General features: G+C 43.8%; 2 protein-coding genes across 4 annotated transcripts in view; one reads left to right on the top strand and one right to left on the bottom strand.

The window, feature by feature from the left end:
* Positions 1-274: 274 nt before the first annotated feature.
* On the top strand, positions 275-20,484 carry LOC126984071 (inhibitor of growth protein 3-like). Of its 3 annotated transcripts, none has more exons than XM_050837469.1 (7): positions 275-442; positions 6,504-6,695; positions 7,897-8,107; positions 8,675-8,805; positions 9,918-10,031; positions 17,979-18,108; positions 19,050-20,484. In XM_050837469.1, exons 1-7 carry the CDS (start codon positions 392-394, stop codon positions 19,241-19,243), a joined length of 1,023 nt encoding a protein of 340 aa, XP_050693426.1. In that variant the 5' UTR covers positions 275-391; the 3' UTR covers positions 19,244-20,484. The 3 variants fall into 3 exon arrangements, with proteins under 3 accessions (XP_050693426.1, XP_050693424.1, XP_050693425.1); XM_050837468.1 differs by lacking the exon at positions 275-442 and adding an exon at positions 6,001-6,036; XM_050837467.1 differs by lacking the exons at positions 6,504-6,695; positions 7,897-8,107; positions 8,675-8,805; ... (1 more) ...; positions 17,979-18,108; positions 19,050-20,484 and adding an exon at positions 1,943-4,292 and having other exon boundaries at positions 294-442.
* Positions 19,885-22,412, bottom strand: part of LOC126984070 (cryptochrome-1-like) — a 48,111-nt gene continuing 45,583 nt past the window's right edge. The window contains exon 10 of the mRNA XM_050837466.1: positions 19,885-21,791. Coding sequence (XP_050693423.1) covers positions 21,655-21,791 — 137 coding nt within the window. The 3' untranslated portion in view covers positions 19,885-21,654. The remainder of the gene's footprint in view (positions 21,792-22,412) is intronic.

The raw sequence follows: 22,412 nt of genomic DNA, 5'->3' as shown, positions 1-22,412 counted from the left end.
GCGTTCAAGTGACGAAACAGCATTTGACCAAAGATTTGACGCCCATCTCTGAGCTCTGCGTTACCATATCTTGCCTGTGCATTTACTGCAAGAAATTTACAGACTATAATCAAAGACAAACTGTTGCAAGATAAATCACCAATCACCGGATATTTTCTGTCATGAATATAAGTATGATGAAGAGCTATATAGCTGACCTTATAGAGCTTAAACCTTACCTTGATATTCTCATAATAGGCTGGGGTATGTTAACCCTTTCTGTACCAACAATGACAAAAGAAGGATGTCTCAAGGGCACAAATGGACGTCATGATGCCCATTGTGTGTCTGCCAGCGTCCTTTTGAGGCTTCAGTAGGCAGGGCAGAGCACCAGAGGACGCCAGCGGCAGCCATGGTGAAGAGGGTGCTGGTGAGAGCTGTGGGAGGCTACGAGGCACTGCAGGTAAGGGACATATCACCTCACCTGTTCATTGAGTCCTTTGCCTTCAGTGTGTGGGTGTGTTAGAGGAAGACCACCATTGAAAGTGACTTGGGGGGGGCCATATTCTAAACCAGTTCGGGTCCTATATACGCACATACATTTGTTTTTGTTGTAGTTTTGGGCATTGCCAGGGATAGCTTAATAACCCTTGTGGTAGTTTGACCTTTCTTCTTTGCTCGGTGTGTGTGTGTTTCAAGGGAAGACCACCACTGAAACTGACTTGAGGGCCATATTCCTAAACAATTCGGGTCCTATAAATAAGCACATACATTTGTTTCTTTTTTAAGGAGTTTTAGGCATTACCAGGGGTAGTTTAATAACCCTTGTGGTAGTTTGACCTTTCTTCTTTGCTCGGTGTGGGTATGTTTCAAGGGAAGACCACCATTGAAAGTGACTTGAGGGCCATATTCTTAAACAATTCAGGTCCTATAAATAAGCACATACGTTTGTTTCTTTGTAGAAGTTTTGGGCATTACCAGGGGTAACTCTTATGGTAGTTTGACCTTTCTTCTTTGCTCAGTATGGGTGTGGGTGTGTCAAGGGAAGACCACCATTGAAAGTGACTTAGGGGGCCATATATTTTTAAACAGTTCGGGTCCTATATAAGCACATACATTTGTTTTTGTTGTAGGAGTTTTGGGCAATACCAGGGGTAGTTTAATAACCCTTCTGGTAGTCTGACCTTTCTTCTTTGCTCAGTATAGGTGTGGCTCATGAGATGACCACCAATGAAACTGACTGAGGGCCATATCCGTAAACATTTCGGGTCCAAGCACATAGATTTGTTTTTTGTAGCAGTTATGGGCACTTCCAGGGATAGTTTAATAACCCTGGTGGTAGTTTGAACCTTCTACAGTAAACATGGACCTAAAAGAGCGCTGATTTTGGCCATTTGATCTCCTTTTTGGCCTTTAGAAGTAGTTGATGTGGTGATGTGACGTAGTTATGCGTTAGGCCCACAAAACAATTACTTGGTCTTATTACTGACAGTCGGGGATGAATGCCGTGTAAGTAAGGTAGAAATTTATCCGGTAATCTAGGAATGATAATATGACAAAGAAAAGTTCCCCGTTAGTATTGTTCACACGAGGGTTTGTTTACCTGCTGTCAAGGCCGCTGCTGTAGGAATTAGCTCGCACCCGCAAAATAGCTCGCAGAGAGAGGTCAACTTGCTTACTTATTCTGTATTTCACTCATCCCTATCGTTTACATTGCTTGTCTCGGCTCCAATACACGGCACAAACGTCAAAGAAACACTTTTAATTAAGACAAGGCTTTATAACAAACAAATGTTGAAGATTTAAGGAAGAATTACCCCACGTTGATGTTCACTCAGTTCTTGCTGGTTTGGTTTGTTGGTCTGGTGTGTTCGTTTTCTTGTGGGCAATATCAACCATCACAATGAGCACAAACTAGAACAAAACCAGGCAAATTAATGTTTTCCTGCCATGTATTCCCCAGTACGCATGCGTAGTGGACAGAAGAGCGACTTATTTCCGCGAGGAGGTATTTCTCACAACACCGCCGCTAGAAGAAGAAGAGGAGCCAGTCCGGAGGGAGCGGCAAACGGAGCCTCAAATCCCTTCCTTTATTTACATTTGTCGTGGTTGCCAAGGTTACAGGGGAGTTTTTGATTGACTCGGCCAGAAGTACCATCAGCTGTGTCCCCCGAGGCAGTGGAGGTGTAGTGGTGGTGTCCCGGGCAAGCCGCGCCAGATTCGACCAGCCACTCAGCCCCCGCCACACTCCTTTACCTCGTTGAGCCATCGGCCAGCCACGGGTCAGAAGGCAGCCCAAGTCGTGACACAGCGCCGTACTTTAGCTTGAGTGCGAGTCAGGCAATGACCCGCCAAGGCGTCACCACCTACGGGGCCGCAGTGCACCAGTGAGGACAGGTCCAGCACTCCCCCTCCCCCGCCTCCGCCCCCTCACCATGCTGTATCTGGAGGACTTTCTTGAGGTGATCGAGCAGATCCCTCAGGAGATTCGGGACCGCACAACAGATCTGCGTGAACTGGACCTTGGCATCCAGAACACTTCAGACCAGCTGGAGGAGCAGATCAAGACCTTCTTCAGCAATGCCAGGAAGATGAAGCCCCAAGAGAGGGATGCCGAGTACGAGAAGATCCGCAAGGAGTACTATCGACTGCTGGACGATGCTGACGAGAAGGTTAGCATTGCCACCAACATGCATGACCTCCTTGAGCGCTACGTCAGGAAGCTGGACCAGGAGCTGGAAAAGTTCAAGTGTGAGCTGGAGGCTGATAGCCCTGGGGTGACTGAGGTGCTGGAGAAGCGGTCGTTGGAACTGGACGAGCCCATCAGGGACAGCCAGAAGGAGAATCGCTGTTATGTAACTGCCAATTCATCATCCTCTGCATCTTCTCGCACCTCAGACCGCCGGCAATCCTCAGCTGCTGCTGCTGCGGCTGCTGCAGCTGCTGCTGCTGCTGCTGCAACAGCACCAATCAAAAAGGAAGAAAGAATGGAGCCAGCTGGTCTTCCTGCAATGTCTGTCTCCCCTCCCCCTCCTTCTTCTGCCATATCATACACTCTGGGCCACATGGGGGCAGGAAGCAATGCTATAGCTGCTGCTGCCTCCCAGGCTATTGCTGCCACCCAGCAGATGCAGCAGGGTCGCCGCACTGCCAGTCTCAAGGCCTCCTATGATGCCATCACCTCTGGGGTCCAGCCCTCTGACTTCTCCATTGGTAGTGAGCTAGCCAATGCAGCCCAGACAGCCCTGGCTGCCTCTGCTCTGCCACAGGAGGCTGCCACCACCACTTCTGGGACCACAGGCAGCTCTTCAGGTTCCAGTAATAAGAAACAGAAGAAGAAGCATGGGTCAGTGAGCAGCTTGGCGGCAGCGCCACCCCAGGAAGCTTCACCTGCCCCCTCAGAGGACCCTCTGCAGGATTCGTTAATGGACCCCAGTGCAGAAAACCCAGACTGGACCTATGATCCCAATGAGCCAAGGTACTGCGTGTGTAATCAAGTGTCTTATGGTGACATGGTAGCGTGTGACAACCCCAAGTGTCCTGTGGAATGGTTCCATTATCCATGTGTTGGCATCACTGCTCCTCCCAAAGGAAAGTGGTACTGCCCTCAGTGTGCTGCTGCCATGAACCGCCGGGCAAGGAAATAAGGCAGGGGCAGCGAAAACAACTGAGGGACTGTATGACCTTCAATTACAATTTGTGTAGGACTTGAGGAATGTGTACATAGAGTACTTTTGTACCTGGGATGTGTATGTAGGTGGTTAATATACTAAGTTATGAGGAATTCTGGATTTTGAAATTTTAGGTACTGAGGACTGAAAGGGATTCCACTTAATATTATTATTTGAGTAATTTGAAATATGTGCTACTTTATACCTACTATGGTTGAGGTGCTAAAGGGGTGGGTTATTATTAAAATTAGTGGACCCTTTCTATTTAGAATCTTTTTCTATACATTTCATTTTATCATCTGCTGGAAGGATTATTATACACATCATAGAGTATTATAGTAATAAGAGGTTTTATAGCTGCAATTTTTTAAATGTTGAAAATTGTTTTGCCTATTTGTGTAAAGAGAGGTTTATATTTTATTTGGGTCCTGGAATACTTACTAGTCTTTTATATTACAGGAAATTATTATATATGAAAATTATATGACCAAAATTATACCAGAAATTCATCGTGAAATTTAGGCTCTTCAATAAGCTTACCTTTTAATGTAATTAAACATAATTGGTATAAGATTATTGTTGATTTTTGCAAAGACTATTACAAATCAGTGTAGCTGTAAAAAATATATATCATAAATTTCATTGATCTTTTTCATCCTTGTGGTACAGTATATATATATATATATATATATATATATATATATATATATATATATATATATATATATATATATATATATATATATATATATATATATATATATATATATTGGTGGCTTTCATCTGTTTGTTAAAGAAATTGAAACTAAAGTAATATCAATAAGTCATTTTCTCAATGTTCAGAAACTTTCAATTTCCCACTGAAAATATCTGCTTATATATGGACACAGAACATCATAAGGAATATCTGCTAATTCAAATTGTAGATTAATAATTATTTCTGGAAACAATGAAATGGCAGCTATGAAGTCAGCTAATAAGTGTGTTTCCATTGGTAACTGTAATTACAGGAGTAAGAGTGATATTTTGTACTGGTGGGACAGTAGCATTCACAGCCTGGGTCAGAAGACTTGTCAGTGTTGTGTTTAACTTGCATCTTCAAGGTTGAGTTCCCTTGTTTGGAGGAACAGTAGAAAGCTTCCAAAACTCCACCAGAGCTATACATGGTCTGGGTTGCTGAGATAGGTATTTTCTACATTATCATATTTATAAAGCACATGAAAATGGTTGAAAATGCATATAATATCACATCAAGCCATTACCTATAAAGTCAATTTTTTTTTAGTCTTCTTACTAGTAAGCAATAATGGAGAATAGCATCTTGGTGTAATGGCTTGAGACTTATGTGGACTGAATTAAGAGGAATGTAATTAAGAGGGTCATTCTGATCCTCTTCGTTACAGACCCATAAGCTTGAGATCTGTGCGCTCAAAATTTTTTGAGAGAATTACAGTGTAGAGCAGCGACTTGCCTGATGGGTGAGCCTCCCATAACTCACTCTGCGAGGGGGATACCTCTTTGACCGACTGGTTAAGGAGTGGTTCTCCCGCCTTGCTGGTCGCGGGTTCGATCTCCAGCGCCAGCAAAACCTTTCCTTGTCTGGATTAATTTCTCGTGTTTCGTTACACGCAGTGGTTGTGTGGGAGTGTAGTAAAAAGGAAAATCCTGGCATTTCAATAGTTTCCCAACTATTTGTAGAACTCTAGACTTATGAGTTTATGGTTTTTATTTCGCATATTAGGCCAATCCTCGACTACACTTCTGTGGTGTGGTTTACTGGATATTTGGTTGATGTTAGACTTATAGAAGCTGTTCAGAGAAGGTGGACTAAGAAAATCATTGGGTTCTGTGACATACCTTATGGGGATCATCTCCCATAATTAAGTCTCTACTCGATCGAAGGCAGACTGATTAGAGCTGATCTTATTATGGTGTTTAAAATTTTAAAAGGACTTTGCCCTAATCTTAAACATTTGCTGATGAGAAATCCCAATAGGGACACTAGAGGTCACTCCTATAAGCTTTGTTTTCCTCACTGTAATGCAGAGGTGACAGCCCACTTCTTCTCATTGAGAATAATTAAAATTTGGAACAGCTTGCCGGATTCTGTTGTCTCTGTCATCTCGGTGAATTCCTTCAAACACCATCTGAACAAGCATCTTGGTTTGATCTTATATGAGTTTGATTAATTTGTTCTAGTGGTTTGGCTGCTCTTTTAGGTGTTTAGTATGGACTGTTGTTGTTGACTGTGTCTTGAAAATAGTAGTTGTCTGCACTATCTTGCGATGTCATATTAGCCAACCATCTGACCATCTTCATGAAAACCGTCTGCTGCAGTTTTGATTGGAGACTGCACAGTTTTTGGATGGGACGTGCCCCCATCCAGGTAAGAAACGGCTACCCTTTGGCTAAAGTGTTCAGCTCATGTCTTGGGGGACCTGTTTGAATCCTAGGCAGGTTGTGGAAAAGGTATATTTCTGAGAAGGTAAATTTTTCATGTGCTTCAGGAAGTGGGTATGAATCCCAACATTGTCGTGGGGGGGACTGACACCTCTTGAAGCTCATGAGAGGTTGATATACTTGAAAATATATCTTTTCCCCAAAGTCACTCAGCATTTAACCCCCCTGAGATGTGAGATAGACACTTTAGCACCGAGCCAAAGGGTAACCCATAGCTCAAGGCCTTCATTGGGCCATTACACATCAATTCTTACATATAAGTGCAATGGTATTCTCATTTGTTATTACAGAAAAGAAATTGAAATTAGGAATTGGAGACCTTTTTAAAGTGACCAAAAAAGCATGGGAGAAAAAATATAAATTCTTGAATTCTCAAAAGGCATCATTCTTCAGGTGGAGGAAGGAGAGTCCACTCCTGACCCTTTGGCCCACCAGGTGACGGTGAGTGTCAAAGCATGTGGACTCAACTTTTATGACATCTATGTCCGCCAAGGCTTGAGTCCTTATGTCCAGCCCCCGTGCACCATTGGCCTGGAGTGTGCTGGAGTGGTGACGGCTGTGGGGACGGAGGTGACCACAGTGAAGGTGAGTCTATTTGTGTAATGTAGTTTGTAAATAGAAATAAATACAGGGTAACATTAGTATCTGCATAGCCTATTTAGACAACAAATAAGAGATACGGTAGGGTCTCGGATAACGATGGGATTGGTTAACAGTATTTTGGTTGATGCTGGATTCATGAGAGGTCCATTTCAGATGACAATAGGAATGTGAATGGTGCTGGATTTGCAATCATTCTTTTCATGCATTTCATAACCATGTGTTTGTCATGAGAGTGGCAAGACCACACCAGTCTTCGCTTGTTTCTGCATCCTTGAGATTGTGTGATGCTGTCTTCCTGTGGCTGCCATGTGTTATCAAGTTTTTCAAGGATCCCAAAGTTACTAATGGTAAAAGAGAAACAATATTGATAAAAAGGAAACATGATATTATCCAAAAACTTGAAGAAGGAAAAATATCTAGCTGAATTATGGTGTCAGCCAATCTACCAAATCCATCATTTGAAAGAAAAGATGTGATTAAGACTGCATGTGAAAGACTCTTACACTAACATTTCCGTAATAGTGATCATAATTTCTGTAATGAATTACTAAGTTATTGTGTGGATTACTAAATTTACTTGTTATGGTGAGTTCACTTAGCTGTTTGGAATGAATCAGGATGAATAACTTGAGACCCTGTATACTGAATACAAATGAAAGCTAAGGCTGAGGTCATGCAACCTTAAAGAAGCCATAAATGATTACTATGAATCCCATATTCATACATCCTTTTTTTTTTTTTTTTAACACTATATGATGGATCTGGAGCCCAGTGCTATGGGGTATGCTCTCCATGGCTGCCCTGAACTCCAGCCCTCAACTCAGCAAACTTTGTCTGGTCCTGTATAGGTTACTTTTCTTTTCCATCCCTCCCACTTTTTCCTCAATAATTCCTAACATTACTTCTTGTCATAGGAATTTGCCATTTCAAATCCATGACTTATTACCAAATGATGTTTGCTGCTCAGTGCTAGGATATTTTGAATTCAGTATGTACTATTGAAGTAGTGCTTGTAAATTAAGCCAATGATCACATACATGCATGGTTCTTTTCTCCTTATAATGAATGTAATGACCTTATATACTTGTGTTTCTAGCAGGTATAACAGAATTAAAGTTTTTTGGTGTCTTCAGTAACCACATTTATATTTTTTAAGATTGCTCAAATAAACTGTTACTCTCAGGCTGGAGACCATGTAGCTGTTCACTGTCCCACCGGAGGAGCGTGTGCAGAGCAGATCACTGTTGATTGTGACAGTGTGCTGGTTGTTCCTGATGACATGAGTTTTGAGGTGGCCTCATCCTTCACCGTGACTTATCTCACTGCCTACTTCAGTATCTTCCACCAGGGGGGACTGAGGGAGGGAGGGGCTGTTCTCATCCACAGTGCTGCAGGTAAAGATCATGAAGAAAGTTCACTAAAGGAGTAATGTATTATTTGTTGTGCTAAGATTTTCTTTCTAGAGCACTTATCTTGATTGATATCCCAACGGATGAACTTGTAAGCTTGTTCACTTAGTATTCTACATGTTAATATTTTGCAAGACATGTTTTAATTCTAATGTCCTGCAGTTCACACATAATGTTTCCCTGGGCCTGCTAGGTTTCAGGGGCCAGCAGGAGCCTGGGAGCTAAGAGTCTGTGTTAGTACCTGTACTTGTAGGAATGGGATACTTCTGGGTTTGAAAAGTAAAATGGAGATTAGAGGGTACAGGGCCCAGTATAGGTGCTGGGTCCTGCTTTCTTAACATAAATTTTGTTTGGCCTTTAAGCAGGTTATGTTCTAAAGCTCAATACAGCCAACTACTTACTCCTTTTGATTTATGAAAATATTTTTGTACTGAGGAATGTTGATGTGGTTATATATGTGATATAAGAACAGGCTGAAACAATAATGAAAAGTAAAGGTAAGTATCAAAATACTGTTGATTTCTGTAACATTTTTGTGTCCTGCACTGACAGGGGGTGTTGGCTGGGCCGCCACTCAGCTTGCCAAGACTGTCCCCGGGGTTACAGTGTTTGGCACGGCCTCTCAGTACAAACACCAGGCCATAAAGAAAAATGGAGTGGACTTCCCTATCCATTATGATCAGGTGTGTTATATAGAATAAGTGATGAGTGAGGCAATAAAGTGTAATTTCATGATAGAATAGTTGCATTAGTGTTGATGCATGTGAGGTGTTGATGTTAAATAATGGCCATAGCTGAAAATGAGCAGTGTCGTGAACAGAATATAGATGGTGAGAATAATGGGAGTGTATGCAGTGGGCTTAGTATGACAAGTAAAACTGAGGGAATGAGAATGACTGATCAAGAGTGAGAGAAACTGGTGAAGGGCGAGATGAGGCAGAACCTGTGCACAAACAAGGTAGAGGCACTTGTGGTTGTTGCAGGAGAATAATTCGCTGTAAATTGGAGATGACGTTTCTGGGTGTTTTTAATAGAACAAAAAGGTAAAAGAATGAAAACTTAATGATTGGTTCAAATAAGAACAGGGTATGCTGGCACAAAGAAATAGACTCTGAATGTAGTGTATATCCCCTAGGGAGGAATTATTTGCTGTGAAAAACATAATTCAGAATAGGTATGTAAATGAACAGTGTCATAAAGGCAGAAAAAAAGGCCAGGCTTCTGCTTTTTTGTATACTCTCACTGTTTTAAAAGTGTAAGTATTCACTGTTGCTATTTTTTCATAATCTGCAAACTATGCTTAGTTCAGTACATAATTTTCTGGTCTAATTACCTTTTCTCCTCCAAAACAGGTTTGTCTTTGCCTTTAGCACAGGCCCAATGGCATTGCATTTTAGAGAAATCTCTTCCAGCATTTCTAATAAAACTTTGAATTCACATTCCATGTTACTTTAAGTTCAGTTATGCATTGCCAGTTTCCTAATAATATACATGAATAAAGTTTTAGGACTTTAGTAATGTTAGATTAGGTGTCTAGATTCATTTCTCATATAATTTTTACCCAACAATTGATCTTTTTTCTCTAAATCTTAATTGTTTCCACCCCTTTTTGGGGGAGAGATATATACATGTACATATATCAGCTTTTGACAGCACTTCATTAACCAGTGTTTAAGTAGCTGAAAAGACTTTGTTATAATTAATGTGGTGGGCACTGGAAATAATGGCAGTTTACTGACTGAAGCCGTCCCTGGTGTTAAGAATACAGGCAACTATATCTTGACGCCACTTTCAGGACTATGAGGCCGAGGTGCTGAAGCAGCGGCCCCAGGGTGTGAGTGTGGTGCTGGACAACCTTAGTGGAACAGACTTCACAAAGAGTCAAAACCTCCTAGAGCCCCTTGGCAAGGTAAAGATAGAGCTCTTGGCTAAAAATGGAAAAATAATCCATTACTAGTTAAATAGTTATCTATCAGTATCTCTGACGCCCTGTCTCCTCAAGGGAACTTCCCCGAGGAGGGAGCCATGGTAAGTCTCCAATTTTCCCTTTTCTAGCACTCCTTTCAGTCCCTCACCTGCTTACTCTCTCCAATAGTCATCCACTATCAATCATTCCCTGCCCTTCCACACATCCATACAAAGTCATTTTCATTCCTTCCTTCCACATATCCAAACCATCCCAGAGTACCATGTTTCATCCATTCAACTACTCCACAATCCACTTCTTTTGCCATTACTCTTATATCAAAACTCTTATACATTTACTCATTATATCATTCTGTTATGCCGGATGTGTTACATGGGTTTCATGTCGCCGTCAGGAGACTCCGTGGGAGGGAGATATGTAAACACTTTGCACAGCTTCTGTAGTTTAATATTCTTCCTTAGTAGTACACTTTACTCGGACTCTTCACTTACCACTAGCTTACTATGACTGGGACTGGACTCTCTCGCCCTCTTCTCCTATATATATCCAGAACAGTACAGTCTAGAATGTTACAGTATATTTTAGATCATACAAGAACATGTAGCAAAAATATATGCGAGTTGGCAACACTTCCCGCCTGGCGTCTGGCCGCGCCACGCCTTGCTCCCCGCCCCCCTGCTCGCTCCTCCCGGAGCCTTCTAGAGGCCCATGGACGCCGGGGGAAGCTTCCAGCACAACACTATCCCCCCCTCTTAATTGTGATCGTCCCGATCACACACTTAACTATATACAAACATAAGAGAATTAATCAAAAACATAATAATTGTCGTATCGCTGTGGACGCCTGCGTTGTCTCTGTCTTCTGCTCGGTGCCTCCTGTGCGTCTGTCTCCTGGTGCGCCTCGTCGTCATCCGCTTCTTGGGGTGTCCCTGAAACATCTGCTGAAGCCGGGAGGTTATCTCCCTCGGCTGAAAGGTCCAGAAGGCCTATGTCGTCGTCGACCTCCTCTCGGTCCTGGACGTCCCTTGGGTTTTCGTCAGCTGCTGGGTGTCTGTAGTTGTTCCAGGTGTAGTTTCCCGGACCGTGGTACCTCCATAGGCGGTTGACGTGGACAACTTTCGGCTTGGTCCTTTCCGTTCTCCGGATTCGGTAAGTCACGTCGGAGAGGCGTTCTAGCACAGTGTAAGGGCCTTCCCAGGGGCTCTGTAACTTCGGAGACTGTCCTTTCTTCCTCTGTGGGTTGTAAAGCCAGACTTGGTCTCCTTCCTTGAAGTCAACATGGCTTGCCCTCATATTGTAACTGCGCTTCATGGCCTCCTCGGAGAACTTCAAGGCACCTCGGACTTGATGGTGCACCTCTTCCAGCTGTTCCTCTAGTTGAGGGCAAAACTGGAGGCGTCCCTTGGAAGGCTTTCCCCAGGAGGCCTTCCTGTCAGTAGGTCCACCGGCAATCGCAGCTCACGTCCAAACATCAGCTTTGCTGGTGAATACCCCGTAGTCTCGTGGGCGGCAGACCTGTAGGCCATGAGAAGCGCAGGCAGCTTCTGATCCCATGAAGACTGATCATTGTTGCACTGCTTGGCCAACTCCTGGCCCAACGTCCAATTAAACCTCTCCACCATTCCATCTGACTGTGGGTGCAGAGGGGTGGTCCGGGTCTTCTTGATACCCAGGAGCTTGCAGCACTCAGCAAGAACTGTTGACTCAAAATTCCTTCCCTGGTCGGAATGGAGCTCGTTAGGCACACCGAAGCGACAGAAGAACTCCTCCACCAAAACCTTGGCGATGGTAGTGGCTTCCTGGTCAGGGATGGCGTAGGCTTCCGGCCACTTGGTGAAGTAATCCATTGTGACACAGATGTACCTATTTCCATTCGTCGTCATAGGCAAGGGTCCTGCTATATCCACTGCCACCCGTTCCATGGGGGCTCCAACCTGGTTTAGTTGCAATGGGGCATGGTGACGCTTCTTGGGGCCCTTCTTTGCACAGCACACCTCACACGCATGACACCATTCTTCCACGTCCTTCCTCATGCCAACCCAGTAGAACCTTTGGCGCAGGCGACTCAGTGTCTTCTTTACCCCAAGGTGTCCGCTGGTGATGCTGTCATGCATTTCTTTCAGGACGCCTTCCCGGGACTTCACAGGTAGCACCGTGGACCAGTAGTGGTCAAGACCATCATGAGAGACCCAGCGTCGCTGCAACACCCCGTCGTCCATCCGAAGAGTGTCCCACTGAGTCCAGTAATTCTTGGTGGTAGGGCTTTCTCTCGAGATTACTTCCCACCCAGGTCGCGTTGATGACTGACTCAGCCACTCCATAATTGGTCTCAGATCTCGGTCCTCCTGCTGCAGTTTTCCCAAGTCTTCCCATGGCACCTCCGCTGTCTGTTCCACTGTAGTGCGGCGGCACATATTCTGGACGCTTTCCCTCTGGAGGCAATGTTGACACTCAGGTAGGCAGGGGCGCCGGCTCAAGCTGTCCGCGTTACCGTGTTAGCCCAGATCGGTGCACAATAGTGTACCTAGTGATGCTGCTCTAGTTTACCTATCCAGTGAGCAAGCTGGCCCTCAGGGTTTTTCAGTGACTTCAACCACTGCAATGCACCGTGATCCGTGCGGATGGTGAAAGTTGCACCGTACAGGTAAGCATGGAAAAAGTCAAGGCTCTTGACTACTGCCAGGAGTTCTTCCCGGGTCACGCAATAGTTTTTCTCGGCTGGGGTGAACTTCTTGCTGAAGTAGGCCACAACCCGTTCCATGTCGGCACATGCCTGGGACAGCACTCCACCAATCCCCTCATCACTGGCATCACAATCCAGTATAAAAGGCTTAGAGGGGTCTGGGTAGGTGAGTACGGGCAAGCTGATGGGGGCCTCCTTGAGCTTCTCAAAGGCAACCTGAGTTTCCGCTGTCCACTCAAACTTGCGCCCCTACTTCGTCAGGAGGTGCAGTGGTGCAGCAATCATAGCGAAGCCTTTCACAAACCTGCGGTAGTATGAGCACAACCCGAGGAAGCTCCGCAGCTCCTTCACGTTGGTGGGTGTCGGCCAGTCCCTTGCCGCAGCCACCTTCTCAGGATCAGTGCGTACTCCAGCCTCACTCATGATGTGTCCCAAGTATTGGACCTCCTTTTGGAACAGACAGCATTTCTTCGGGCTGAGCTTAAGGTGTGCAGCTCTAAACCGGGCGAAAACCTCTGATAGCCTTTCCATCTCCTGTTCGAAGGTCTGGCCAAAGACAATCACATCGTTGAGGTAGATGAGTGCCGTCTTCCAGTGAAGTCCCTCCAGCACCCTCTCCATCAGCCGCTCGAACGTGGCCGGCGCGTTGCACAGGCCAAAGGGCATGCCTAAACTGCCACAGGCCTTGACTGTAGGAGAAGGCTGTTTTGTCTTTGTCCTGCTCCGCCATTTTGACTTGGTGATACCCAGACTTCATATCCAGTGTTGAAAACCACTTGGAGCCCACCAAGGCGTCGAGCGTGTCGTCGATCCGTGGGAGTGGGTATGAATCCTTGATGGTGAGATCGTTGAGGGCTCGGTAGTCCACGCAGCACCTGAGGGAACCGTCCTTTTTCCTGACGAGCACTACAGCAGACGCCCACGGGCTGCTGGACCGCTCGATTAACCCCTGTTGCCGGAGATCATCCATCACCACACCCATCTCTTTGCGATGGGCTGGTGCCATCCTTTGAGGAGCTTGCTTCACTGGGCGGTGGCTACCTGTGTCGATGTGGTGCTCTACCAGGTCCGTACACCCCAAGTCCAGGTCTCCTGTGGAAAACACATCTGCATTCCTCACGAGAAGTTCCCTGAGCTGTTCCACTTGGGGCTCCTCTAGACACTTGGAGCTCCTGTCAGACAGGTCGCGCAGGTAGTCGGGCAGCTCCTCCTGGGGCTTCATCAGGGTTCTCCTGCAGACACAGCTTCTTGGTTTCTGGTCGATCTCTTGGCACAACCCCACCATGGTCCCTTGTTTTCTTTTCTTTGGGCTGAAGGAGACATTGGCCATGACGACAGGCACTTCCGCTGCAGTAGGGTCTGCCAAAGTACTGCCTACAATCACCCCGTTTTCTACCGGACATCGACTTCCACTCTCTACCACACACAGACTAGCTGGGGGGGGCACCCGTAATTTGACAGGGTAACAGCATCTCTGACCTCGGAGGAATAATGGTGGTGCGCTTGACTGTCACTGGCAGGCCCTCCTTGTGCACAGTGCTCAGTGGCACCCTCCTTCCTCCTACAGTCAGCTGCTTAGCGCGGAAGTCCAGCTCGCACCTGTGGGAGACAAGATAATCCATACCTAGGATGCAGGGGTCGTCCATGTCAGCCACGTACACAGAGAGGGACTCTTCCTTTCCTCCGAGCTCAAACTTCACGTCCACTGGGCCTCTGAGCTCTGCATAGTGTCCAGTGACTCCGCACAGTCGATGCGACGTCTTAGGAAGCTGACAATGACTCACCACGTCAGGCCGCACAAATGTGCGTTCCAAGCCTGTGTCAACGACCACAGGCCACAACACTCCGTCAACCTTGCCCCCCACTTGGCAGTTCGTCATGGTGGTTCTCCTGCACGTTGATATCTTCGGGGCATGTACAGGACAGACTGGTCGTTGCCCCCGTGAACCAGTCCTTCTTAGTTTCCCGAGTGGTGGTCCCTCGTTGGGGGCACATTTTTCCGACACTCATTCTTCCAGTGCCCCTTTTCTCCACAGGTCCAGCACTTGGGTCCTTCCCTGGGCTTCTTCTTAGCGCCACCTTCATATTCCTTCTTCCTCTTATAGCATTCGTTCTCCTTGTACCCAACCTTCTCGCAGTACCAGCACGTTCCTTGGAACCTGTCTGTGTCGCTGACAGCGCCCTTTCGTGCCCTAAAGCCAGAAGTCGAGTCGTCCCTGAAGCTTGACAAGCTAGACCTAACAAAGGACTCAAACTCCATGGCACGTGCCAGAGCTTCCTGCATTGATGTTGGCTTAGCTTGGTTCACTTGTATCTTCAGCTGAGGGCTGTCCAGGGCATCGATGAATTGATCACACAGCAAAACCATCAGCAGGTCAGGGGTGGCACCTGGGTATGCCTTGTGCGCCATGCTCTCAAGGTCCTGAGCGAGTTCCTGAAGAGACTCACCACGCCTCCTGTTGCGGGTTCTGAACCTAACCCTGAATAGCTCGTTCTGGTGCTTGGTCCCATATCGTTGCTCCAGCGCCTGTGCCAGCCTGCTGTAGCTGCCCTTTGTCGCATTGTCGAGCTAAGCAAGGACCTCCAGCGCCGCCCCTTTCAGGCTAGTGGCCAGCTGTACCGCACACTCTTGGTCATCCCATCCGTTCCGAGCTGCCAACAGCTCAAACTGAGCGCGGTAAGCCTCCCAGGAGACCTTGCCATCAAACTCCTGAGGCTTCTTTCTAACAGGCGAACCCAGCAGACTCATGGGGCTGGCAGAACTTCTTGGGGGGATAAACTCAGGCGAAACAGGGCTCAAACTACCCCGGACTTGCGTAGGAGAAGCATCTTGGGTACAACTAGCCCCTGCAGGCATTCAGCCTGGCACTGGCTGTCCGTTTCCAGCCAAGCAGTCTTCAAGGGCCTTCACTCTGTCACTTACATCACAAACTGCCTGTTCTGTACGGTTCACCTTTCCCTGCACTTCTAATATTTCTTTGTGTGTCGTCTCTCGTACCACCTCCATCTCTTGTTGAAGATTTGTGTGTTCTTTCTCCACTTCTATCAGGCGTTGTCCCAAGCTCGTGGTCACATCAGTCATTTCTCTTTGCACTGATTCACTTCCATCTTGTACTGCTTTTAGCTGTAGCTGTAATCCTGTGAAGCGATCTTCTAGCTGTTCTTTGAGTTCTTGGAGTGTTCCTTCTTGTTGTTGCTGTGCTCTTTCTTGTTGTTCTTTGAGTTCTTGGAGTGTTCCTTCTTGTTGTTGCTGTGCTCTTTCTTGTTGTTCTTTGAGTTCTTGGTGTGCTTTTTCTTGTTCTTTGAGTTCCTGGAGTGGTCTTTCTTGTTGTTGCTGTGCTCTTTCTTGTTTCTCCCCCTATAGTCTCAAGGCTTCCAAAAGTTCAGTCAACATGTCGTCCCTCTGGGCAGCTTGGGAACGAGTCTCCATGGCGAAAAACAAATGGCTACACTCCTGACGCCAATGTTATGCCGGACATGTTACTTGGGTTCCGTGTCGCCGTCAGGAGACTCCGTGGGAGGGAGATATGTAAACACTGCACAGCTTCTGTAGTTTAATATTCTTCCTTAGTAGTACACTTCACTCGGACTCTTCACTTACCACTAGCTTACTATGACTGGGACTGGACTCTCTCGCCCTCTTCTCCTATATATATCCAGAACAGTACAGTCTAGAATGTTACAGTATGTTTTAGATCATACAAAAACATGTAGCAAAAATATATGCGAGTTGGCAAAACTTCCCGCCTGGCATCTGGCCGCCCCCCACGGGGCTCCCCGCCCCCCTGCTCGTTCCTCCCGGAGCCTTCTAGAGGCCCATGGACGCCGGGGGAAGCTTCCAGCACAACAATTCCATGTCGACACACCACATACACCTCTTATGTTGCTCCTTTCAGCAATGTCATGTCTCTGATGCATATGACAGAGTTTGGGGTAATACTGTTTTTGATACCCTTTTTAATCTCATGTTTACACATATTCCTTTCATAACTCCCCAACACCTGTCATCCACTGTTTCATCCCTTACCTATCCTCTCTTGCTACCTTATTTCCATACGTGATGCCTGAATTCCACTTTACCTTATTTCTGTATGATCTCTGTCACAAAACACACAAGGAAAAAATCCAAACCCAGAAAGTGTTTTACTGGCGCCGAGGATCAAACCCATGACCGGTGGGATGGGAAAGCCACTCCTTAACCAATTGGCCAAAGAGATACCCCTGTCGCTGAATGAGTTTGGGCGACCTTCTGCATCAGGTGGGTCAGTCACTACACATAGATCAACCCTTAGTACTATTTAACCCCTTGACTGTGGATTTCCTACCAGAAGACATCACCAAGCTACAGGAATGGAATAAAAAGTGTCTGCTACAATTCAATGAAGAAAAATGTAGTCATGAACCTTGGGGGGGGGGGGGGTTAGCTCTAGCCAGAAAACTGCAGCTGTCCATTGTTGATGTTGCTCCGTTTAAAGAGTGTATTCATAATGCAAATGAGGCTGAAGCACACTTTGGGCTTCATGTCTTTTATCGCAGTGTATGCTCCTATGGTTCTAGTAACACCAACACCTTTCTCCATTGTCTGCGAAACTAAGGAGGAGGAGGTGTTCCGTGTCAAAATCAACTCCATATGAGGCCAGTTTACCCTCAAAACACACTAATTGTTTTTGATGACTTTAAGGAGATCATGCAGGGGGAATTTTTAAGAAATATATGAAAATTTTGCATGATGTAGGCCAAATTCTTAAAAATAAACAAGTAATGACTAATTTTCTGACCACCCTCCTAACATATATGGAATTGTATTTTGCACAAATATGCAACACGTGCTCTCACTTTATTTTGGGGAGTAAAAAACTCAAGAAATGATTCGATATCTTCCTACGTTCACTGGTATCAAGAGACTCACCAGCAGCTATGTGCACTACTTGATGGACAATCTCCTGATGGATTGTTTTTGCTTACAGAATCTTTTGTTGATTCATTATTATGTATTTAGACAATTTATGCAAAATGATACAATGGTGCATCATGATAATCTCATACTCTTTGATGTAAATTCATTTGTATATTTTTAATTACTTAACCATCATAATATCTAGTGTATTGTTAAAATTAGAGAACAGAATATAGAAACAAGATTCTCTACAAGCTAGGCACAGTTATCTAACCACAGTTTTACTTAGCCTTGCTACAATAATTAATTAATGGTGCTACAATAATTAATTAATGGTTTGTGCAATTAGGTGGTGCTGATTGGGGCACGCAGCATGGTTGGGAAGGAGCACCGCAATCTGTGGCAGCTTTTCAAGGTGTGGTGGACCACAAAAAACATCTCTCCATACCCACTCATCATGAAGAACTACGGCATTGCAGGTACGGTTTATCTGCTGCTTGGCTTAGACACTCAAGTCATCCGCCATTGTGTTAGCATGTTCACATTAGCACAGGAATGGACTTATATGATATAGATTTCAATATTTATGTAAAGACATTTGAAGGTTGTACAATTTGATAAAATATTTTTCAAAACATCCATCTTTGGCATTGCCTGATCATGTAGATGGGGCTTTGGATGTGAACCTCACAGATAATAATGCTCCTCCCCCAAAATTGATAAAATTTCTATGCCTGCTGTTCATCATTTTGTGTGTATAAAAACATGCACCTTTCTCCTTAACTAGGACTCGTACAACTCTGCAAATACTAATACAGTAATCCCTCATTTTACAAACCTCAATTTAATGAATTTTGGCTTTAACAAACATATTGGGCCAGTCTGGTATGTGTGGGCATTTACCAACCAAGTTCAGTAAGTGCAGGCTTCAGTTCAGTGGTGGGCTGGCCGAACATTTACACACACACATTGGTGGCAAAGGAAACAATGCTGATCAGGCAGTGCATGACTAGTCAGTCAAGTTTTGTCTCTCCGACTGTAAACACTCATATCTTAACCTTCCATGACTCAACTGTCCTCAAATATAATGAACAAACTTCATTATATACAGAAATGCTTGGAAATAGCAAACTTACAACTCATATAACCAACAGACTTCATTATATGTGAAAAGTTTGGGTCCCTCGAATATAACAGGTTTTTGGATAAAATATCGCCCCCTTTTCCCCAATTGGTTCGTTAAAAGTGAAGGTTCACTGCATAATTAGACACCTCTTCAGGCAGAGACTTCACAAAAAAATAGATAAAAATTATGGAACTACTTCTATTATTTTGTGTATGTGTGCACATGTATTTCTTAAGTCTCATACATCATACAAAATATATCACTTTAGATTTATGCATGTTAATTTTCTTGCAGGGTTCAATTTGAATGAACTGAGAGATAAGAACCTGGTTGCATTCACCCGAGGCTGGAAGGAAATCCTTGATATGATCACATCAAAGAAACTGCATCCACGTGTTGATTCTGTCTGGCAATTCGAAGACATAGTAGATGCCTTTAAGCAAATGAGTGAGAGGAAGAATATAGGTAAGGTGGTAGTCAAGCCTTAACTGCAGCATAATACTTCAGTTGTATTGGAAATGTAGTACTTACACTGTGTAGAATTTACTTTAAGGGAAGTAGTATGTAGAATCAGACAATGCAAACCCAAAGCTTAGTTTATTTAGGTGAGCCCGTCTTCTAACATATGGAATAAGGTTAGTCCGAGTGTGCTTTCATGTTGCAGTAAATGGTGAGGAGAACAAACATTGCATTATGGAGGCACATTCAGACTAACTTAGGAGTTAATAGTGGAATACAAACTCAAACTTAGGAGTGGGTTAGTATCTTTGTCCGATTCTACACAGTATATTGTAGTGCTTCCAGTTTTCAAGAAAACCTTTAAATAAGTAGACTTACCTTGGGTTTAGTGCCTGCAGTGTTCAGAGCCAACACCTGCACTGAGTGGCCAAGCCCTGGGAACACAGGTGAGCATCCTTCTGATCACTGTTTTGCTCAAATTAGTGTTTCACTCACCCACAAACTGCTTCAGTTAGCCCTAATGTGCAATAGGAGTTCCATGGTCAGAAAAGGTATTTTCAGGCAGGACCTATGGTTTTACTGCGTCAGGATATTTTCAGTAAAGATCAATAAGTATAAATGATCTCAATCATAAGTCAATGCAGTTTTTATAAGGGTATTTAAAACAATCTTCAATATTTGATGTATTAAAAGATAGCTCTTTTAAATATATTCTTAGCAATATAACAAAACTAAGTGCCTTATACATGTCAGTCACAGATTGCAGCCTTGCCATGAGGTGGTACAGAAATAATACAATGTACTGCAGGTAGGAAAGCTGTAGATAATTCTCTACAGCCATAGTTTTCCTAAGTAATACTTTTAACATTGATACAATTGTATAATGATCTAAATAACCAGTAATCCAACAATGGGCCATTGACAGAGTTTCACAGGGTACCACGACTTTGTAGTTAACACAGACTGGTTTTAGGTTGGCAGTTTAATCTATTGATCTGAGAATGACCATGTTGCAGCAATATCACAACTGTGATAAACAGCACTTATATAGTTATTACAATGATCAGGTTTATGAACCAAATTACTTTCCTACAATAGTAGGAATAGTGTATGCATGCAAAATATCAAGATGTCTTCAGGGTTAAAAATAATATTACATAGCCAGTTTATATACAGATATACTTCCTAACACTTTGGTAAAGCAATGTGCACAAAGCAGAAGAAAAGGGAACACAAACAGATATGTGTTGCAATTAAATAATCCCTAAACTTTCACTTCTTCACTCATGCCTAATGTAACTACAAGACAGTAAAGTAAAAAGAATGTAGTATTGCAAAGGAATGTCATATGCAACAAGTACACATTCACTGCTTGATCTGTAAATCCTATAATGTCCTGTTTCCTATCAAGTACAGATCAAATCAAGACTAGAGGCATGTGACACCTCTGTATTATGAATTTTAAGTGTCTAGCTAAACCCATTGCAATCTGAAGACAAATTTAATGTGCCTACAAAACATATTGCATACATAGAGCAAGCATATTTTGAAATTCATACATACACTTGGACAATTACAAGAAATAGTTAGTAATTGTAGCTTTGTACACTATGAGTTATAATAAGTAGAACTTACTATACTGGTATTAAAAACATGATTATGGAGAGATGTGATGACTGCTAATGATTAGTGAGTATAAAAATTTTTCTTCCATCTCTATAGCCAGTATAGAGAGCATGTTAAAGAAAAATCTATTGACTTCATACATTATTGAAACTTTGGTAAGTTCATACCATTAATTATCAAGAGCGTTAGTTTGTGTAAAAATTTTGCCATTAAGAATTTTCTTTCTAGTTTAGAGTTCTGTACACGTGAGATGGATGTTTGCTTTAAGATCAAGAACTTTACTAAAACAATAATTTGCCTCTCCAGTAAAAAACAGACTTGTCCATGTTAGTGCCTTTCAATCTCTTAATTGTATTGAAGCTAATGGAGCTCAGTCATGAAAAGCCTGTGTAACGATTTTCTTCAAGTATCATTCTTTGTAAACATATTGTAAAAGGAGCTTAATGTAAGTTTTATATTTACAATGAGCCACTTGAGTGTATGTACTAAAAGAGGCATCGGATTTTAATTCATCCAGCGTAAAATATAGTCCTCTTACAAAATGGCTGCTTTTTTAAACTTTACAAACATGATAAAATAATTTGTAGTTGTTGGACTAAAATATTGACCTTAATTCAGAACAGCTTACCAAGAAATATTACACAATTTCACTCTTTGACCAACAGATATTATTTTCACAGTCAACCATCATGCGGTTCCATCCTCAGAGCACACGAGTCTTGCTGCACATGCTTTGGAGGGGTCAGGGGGAGAGGGATAGTGAGGGCTAGTAAAGGCCAGTCTAGCACTCGTGGTCATCCGAGGCCAGTTTGAGTCAGGCCTGCACTTGTACTCGGTAGTTGGAGTCCCTCTGGATGTCACTCTTTCCCGTCTTGCTGCTCCGCTTCTTCTCAAAGTCTGGCGGGGGTGACGGGTAGTGGTCCATTGTTGGTGACTTGATTGCTGGATTAACTGATAGAACAACAATGTTAGATTTTGTGCTTTATTATCATCACTGCTATTAATTTATTGTATATTATATAATAAGATTTTAACAAACAATAACTTTTCAATTATTAATGGGACCTGAGACACACCAGGCATTATGCCTTGAAAATTTTTTCCATTTCTGCTTATCAAACAGCTGTTGCATGTTCTGGCCCAGTCATCAAATCTGGGACTTCTTTTCTAAGTTAGACTCAGTAATCATTATATTATCAATAAGCAGATAGTTAAAAATATGGCTGCCCTAACAAACCTAACCCTAACAAATAACAAATTTAAGCATGTGTAATTCTCATGAAGAAACAAATTGCCATTACAGTAAAACCTTCATAACTCAGCACAATAGAGTCCTACCCTTGTTGAGTTACTCAGTATTCGGAGTTGTGCAAATTTTATGACGAGATTTTCTATTCTCTTTTTTCTATTACTCTCTCGGTCCCACACGTCCTCTGCGTGTATCGAAACACATGAGAAATTAATCACAACAAGGAGAGGGTATTCCCCGGCTGCCTGGGATTGAACCTGCGACCAGCGTGACAGGAGAGCCACTCCTTACCGAGTCGGCCAAAGAGGTAGCCAAAACGGTAC

This window comes from Eriocheir sinensis, chromosome 55, assembly GCF_024679095.1.
Source record: "Eriocheir sinensis breed Jianghai 21 chromosome 55, ASM2467909v1, whole genome shotgun sequence".
Taxonomy (NCBI): Eukaryota; Metazoa; Arthropoda; class Malacostraca; order Decapoda; family Varunidae; genus Eriocheir; species Eriocheir sinensis.
This window is presented reverse-complemented; position numbering and strand designations above follow the sequence as displayed.